Source organism: Monoraphidium neglectum (genome assembly GCF_000611645.1).
Source record: "Monoraphidium neglectum strain SAG 48.87 unplaced genomic scaffold scaffold00060, whole genome shotgun sequence".
Classification (NCBI taxonomy): Eukaryota; Viridiplantae; Chlorophyta; class Chlorophyceae; order Sphaeropleales; family Selenastraceae; genus Monoraphidium; species Monoraphidium neglectum.
Genome location: NW_014013568.1, coordinates 38,045 through 43,744, shown reverse-complemented (window position 1 = coordinate 43,744; position 5,700 = coordinate 38,045). Strand labels below are relative to the sequence as shown.

The 5,700-nt window shown below is 63.3% G+C and overlaps 2 protein-coding genes across 2 annotated transcripts in view; both read left to right on the top strand.

Annotated features, from left to right (window-relative positions):
* Positions 1-340, top strand: part of MNEG_0708 (putative Protein YIPF1 like protein) — a gene marked incomplete at both ends in the record, with an annotated part of 3,326 nt that extends 2,986 nt beyond the window's left edge. Inside the window, one exon of the mRNA XM_014050819.1 lies at positions 67-340. Coding sequence (XP_013906273.1) covers positions 67-340 — 274 coding nt within the window. The remainder of the gene's footprint in view (positions 1-66) is intronic.
* Positions 341-4,807: 4,467 nt separating this feature from the next.
* MNEG_0707 (hypothetical protein) lies at positions 4,808-5,350 on the top strand (the record flags this gene model as incomplete). Its single annotated transcript, XM_014050818.1, has 2 exons — positions 4,808-4,856; positions 5,028-5,350. The coding sequence occupies 2 exons, from the start codon at positions 4,808-4,810 to the stop codon at positions 5,348-5,350; spliced, it is 372 nt and encodes a 123-aa protein (XP_013906272.1).
* Positions 5,351-5,700: the final 350 nt, after the last annotated feature.

Below are 5,700 nucleotides of genomic sequence, written 5' to 3'. Positions count from 1 at the left end.
TGGGCCCCTTCCTGCCACCCCCGCCCCCCCCCCTTCCTCCCCCGTTTACCCCATTGCCCCCCAAAGGAGCGAGATCCGCCTCGCCAATGTCTGGTGCATCTACGGCTACAGCCTCACGATCTTCATCCCGATGGCCTTCATCTGCATCCCGCCCCTGGCCTTGCTCCGCTGGCTCGCCGTCATGGCCGCCACCGCGATCAGCGGGACGTTCGTGGTGGCCAACCTGAAGCAGTCGATCTACGAGGCGGCGCCGGCCAAGGCGGTGCTGCTGCTGGGGATCATCTTCGGGTGCCACGTGGGGCTCGGCCTGGCGCTGCGGCTGTACTTCTTTGCGTGGTGACGCGCGCGCTGCGGGGTTGGCCGTGCGGCGAGGGCGCGCGGCGGTTTTTCCGTCGGTGGCTGGCTCGGCCTGCGCCACATTCAGGCGGCTGGGCTGCATGTGCATGTAATAGGTCCATCACGAGTGAGGTCTTTTGTATGGCGTGCAGGCTGCACAGCAGCAGCAGCAGTAGGAGCAGCGGCAGCAACAGCAGCAGCAGCAGCAGCAGCAGCAGCAGCAGCAGCAGCAGCAGCAGCAGCAGCAGCAGCAGCAGCAGCAGCTGCGGCAGCTTTCAGGAAGGCATCATCGCTGTGCGGCAGTCCTCGGCAATCCGATGGGCAGCAGCAGACCCTGCATGCACCGATCGGCTGGTATTCCCGAATTGCGACAGCAATGAGGGACACCGATCTGGGGGCAGGGCCGGATTACTAAACATGTGGGTCACCCGTGTCACCCGTTCCACAAAGCGAGCACGGCGTGACTTTGGGGCTGCATGCATGCGGAAAGCTTTGTGAATTGATTGCTCAGTGTTTGGGCACCGTGTGCTTACGGTGCCGCGAGCATGATCCGGACGTCCCGAGTGTATGTTCTGGAGTAAGCGTCCCGTCGGCAAATCGACCGTAATGAACGGTGTTAGCTGTGTGCTAGATGCTGTGGCGGCTGGCGGCCGTGTGGCGCATGCATGTTCCACTGCGCAGCGAGCGGCGGACAACGCGGCCCAGGCGCGTTGCTGCCCCAACAGAGTCATTGGGGCGGGGCGCTGTGACAACCGGAAACTGCATTGAGTTGTGGTGCTCGGCGTGCTGCCGTCCGGCAGGCAGCTGTGTTGTGCATGCTGCCAGGGCTGGCTGCCGCACAGAGGGCTGCAGCCTCAGCAGGCTTCCCAGCGATTGAGTAATTGCTTGCTCCAGGAGGCTTGTGGACAGCAGCGGCGCAGACGGCCGGCCCCTAGCAGGGCCGACGAAGATTTGGGCGTCTTCAGAGAGGCATAGATGGCGGCCCCAGCAAGGGCAGCACCAGCAGCAGCGGCAGGACCGGCAGCAGCTGCCTATGAAACACCATTGCAGGCGGCACCGGACTTGCCCAGCGCGGAAAGCATGCTGCAGCATTGCAGCGCGCGAGCTGGCACAGCGTTTGGCACGCAGGCGGCTGCACTTGACGCCCCGTTCACCAATAAGCAGCCGACGTGCGATGCATGCGTGACGTACGGCGTGCGGCGCGAGCTGTGGGCCTTGCCTCCGTGGTTCTGCTGCGCAGTCTGCGACCAGCTCCAGCCTTTTGGCGCTTTGAAGCACATGCCTTTGGCTTAGCTGCCAGGGCTGGCGCTTCTCAACACAGCGCAGCCTGCAACAGCACAGATACCTCGCAGTGGTCATACAGATGTGCGGTATAACGGCCGGCGCTACTGCTTATTGGGTGCATGGTGAGCTGTCGGCTTGGGCGGTGCTGCGTGGCAGGGTTGCGCTACGGTATGCGTACGCAACTCTGTTATGGGGCTTAGCAGGCGCTGCATTACACCATGACTCGATCTGCCGCACGGCTGATTATGCCTCCATGGCAACCTTGATGCGCACGCAGATGTGCTTGAGCAGAGTGCTCCAATGGAGTTGGCCGCACACGAGTGTGCGGTGGGCGGCACGCAGCTTTGCTGGATCAACCGCGCAATGCAGCTGGCTGCGGGTGAGGCGGGGTTGAGGTGTCTGCAACGCCTTGCGCGGGCGCGTTGAGGCGGCTGTGGCGTATTGGCGTAAAGAGCGGCTGTGGCTGCGGCTTAAGCTACACCTGCCCCTGCTTGCGCGCGAGGGTTTCCGGTCTTCTGCACATGCAGTGTCCATCACCATGCTGCTTTGACCTGCAGCATTCTTCTGAGCAATTCCAGCTCGATTGTCCATTTTCACCAGCTTGTACGTTGGCCGTTTATGTGCAGGAGCTGAGCAGCTGGAGGGTGCTGGATAGGAGGCACGATGCACAGGTGCGTTGTTGTGTCTTCATTTGTGCGGCCGCTCAGCAGCAGCCGGCGACAAACTGCAGGGTAGAGGAGCTGGTGGGGCAGGGCTCCACGACAACACCACAGACAAATCTCTTAATGTCCCCTCCTCGCCACCTCAGGCCCTTGTGTTGACGTCTGTGGCGCCTGCCTCCTTGGGCTACAACACAAGCGCGTGCCAGCCTTGTCAGTGGCGTTGTGGGTGACCCTGCGGCCATTGCGGCAGCCAGCAGCTTGGACGGCGTGCCGGGAGCCCTGGTGCAAGCTGTGTTGGCTGCATCAGACCCGAGCGCCGCAGCGGCAGCTTCAGCCATACTGCATGACGACCGCGCCAGCCATGGCGCCGTGCGGTTCGGCACCGCGGCAGAGGCCGCAGCAGCCGCCGAAGCTGCAGCGGCGGCCGCTGTCCCCGCAGTCGCTGGCGCGCCTGCGGGCGCGCTGCAGGCGGACGACGGAGTTGACGATGTGGAACTCGTGCTGCCGCCCTCACCAGGGCGTGAGGTGCAACACGAGCTCGTGCGCGAGGCTGCGCAGGCGACACAGGACGCAGCTGCGTTGCTTAGAAACGGCGGCGCTTTGATTCCAACAGCGGCAAGGCAGGGCTGTCCGTCCAGCGATTCTGACAGGGCATGGCCAGCGTGCGCGTTCCCAGACCTCTTGTGTTTGCAATAGGCACGTGCCCGCCGCCGGCGCTGTTGCGCCGCAGCGACCGGCGCCATGCACGGGACCCGCGCTTTGTGCTGGCCCTGCAGAACGTCATGCAGAGGCACGCAGCGCATCAGGCCAGCTATGTCCAAACTTGCACGCAAGCTCTGCGGCCCGCGAGGCGCTGTGCGAGGCCTTGGCTGCGGAGGACGTGCAGAGCGCGCTTGACTTGCTGCAAAGCGGCGCGGAGACGAGCTTGCGCGCCAGATGTCGGAGGCGTCGCCGCAGCAGGTCCGCGCCCTGTACCGGTGATATCAGCCAGCCAGCAGCCATGTGGTGGGCAGCCCGGGTTCGATAAGGTCCTTGCGCAGCCGCGGGTTTGCCATGTGCCACATTGCCTGCCAGTGGCAGGCAGTCGGCATGGTTGGCGCAACCTGAACCCCAGCGACCTGCAGCCTCAGATTTCTGCCAGCCTGGCGGGCGCATGTACGACAGGTTTGCAGTACGAGACCAGCGGCCTCGACGCAATCCATGCGCAACGGGCCGTGACCCTGGCAGCTTGAGGCAACTGCAGGTTGATTGCGACACCTGTGCGGCACCTGGAGTTGCTGCAGTGGCAGTCTTTACCCGGCAAGCTCGCGCTTTTGGCTGAAGACAGGCGCGAGCCCGGCAACAGCTGGGGGCTCTCACTGGGCGAAGAGGACGAAGCAGAGCAGCAAGCCAGGTCAGACTTGGTTGGGACCGCTGGCAGCTACACGCAAGCGGTGACGGCTGCAGTTGTCACACCGCACGCAGTTGTCACACCGTATCAGCCCAACATTGCCGGCGCCATGGCCAACGTGGCACGTGGCCACTGGCCGGACGTCACGTGCTGGGCACCACTGCCCACCTGGCATCTTCAAGGACGCAACGGCCACACTGCTGGGCGCAGCGGCATGCCGCGTTCAGGGCGGGGTCGCCGCAGGCACAGCACGCTGCGCTTTTGATGAGCCTGTCTTATGCGCGTGGCGGGCACAGCCGTTCGCGGCAGATGTGCTCCAGGCTTGCAGGATTCCGAGGAGTTGCCGGTTGTCTTGGTGCTTGCCAAGAACATCGCCGCTGGCCGGGCGACGCTGCGCGCTGACCAGCTGATTGCGTTCCAGGTGGTCTGCAGCGGCCCCTTCACGTATTGCTAGATCCCTGTTGCTGTTGGTCAACCTGTTGAGCCTGATGTAACGGTGCTGATGTGGTGCAGCTGCAACTGTCATTGCAGATGAAACGGCAGATGTGGCATTCTCTGTCATCGCAATTCGGGGGCGCCGTGGGCCGCAGGCCACGCGGCCTTTATTGGCTGCTTGCGTATTTCATTTGCGTCGTCGCCTGTCGTCCTTCTGATGGATGGTGGGAGAGTGTCACTTGGTGACACTGCATACGCAAAGCAACGTGCAACGACTTCAACGCGTCCGGCAGCTCGCATTTCACTGTTTCACCCTTCGCGCCACGAATCCTGCCGCCCCGCTAAGAGGGCGCCCGCCGAGTTGAGCACTTGCAGAGCTCTCGCACTGGCAGCAGGTGTGCAGGGAGTCTCGCGCGAACGCGACGGGTGAAATGGGTTCGGCAGCCAAAATAAGTGCACCTCATCTCTTGGGCCGTTGCCTTGAACCGATGGACGGGCCGCCCGACAGCGTTGCCTTAGTACGTACAAGTACGGGGTCCATGCAGCACAGTGTGCAAAGCAACAATATTCACGACTCTTCGATTTTTGCAAACTCCTGGACACACCGCTTCAGTTGGCCCCCCGAGACTGCGCCGCCCGGGTGCATTGCCAGCTAACCCCCCGCCCGTGCGTCGTCAAATTGGTCGCAGGGATCTCTGCGATGGCCAGCACTCAAACATTTGCTTCGCTCCTGCTGGTGCTTCTGGCAGGTATGGGCAAGTCAGACTGCCGGGGCCCCGCACAGCAGCTGCGAGTTGCAGCCGGCGCAGGATGGTTGCAGTGCGTGGAAACGCGTGTGCTTGCGTGCAATAGAACTCGCCCCACATTCACCCCAGTGCGCATCCCCGGCCTCACCCTCCTCCGTGCCCTTTCAACCGCAGTCACCACCGCGTCTGGCGCGCGCATGCTGCGCGGTACCGACTTCTTGATTGGCAAGGGCAAGGGCGCCGTCACCGGCGCCGCCTATGTGGCACCTGCGGCCACGTACGTGCAGCCGGCCTACGTGCAGCCTACTTATGTGCAGCCTGCCTATGTGCAGCCCACTTACGTGCAGCCTGCGGTCGTCCAGCCCGTCTACGCGCAACCCGCGTACGCCCAGCCCATTTACGTGCAGCCGACCTACACAACTGCCGCCGTGGTGGTGCCATACGCCGGCCGCGGCAAGGGGGCCTGGGGTTTGGGCAAGGGCAAGTTTGGTCACTAAACAAGGCTGGCAGGGCGTGCGGGCGCTGCCACCCAGTGGGCCCTAAGGCGCACTTCGTGGCAGCGGTTGTGCAGCAGTCGAGCGGGTGGCAGGCCTGGCAGGCGCTACGACTGCCGCTAGCGAATGCGGCGGCCACAAAACAACCCCCCCTTTTGAGCCTATCCCTGATCTTTTGCAGCGTAGAGCCCCTTATTTCCTTGCCGACTTCTGGGAGTCTCTGAATGCAGAGCCGCACACAATATGCAACCTGCATGGATTGCCCGCCCGCTGTCCTTACTATGCGAGCAGTGATTGCGTTTCCCCCGCTCGACACTGTGTTTCTTGGTGATCCAAGCGACTGCCGCTGATTG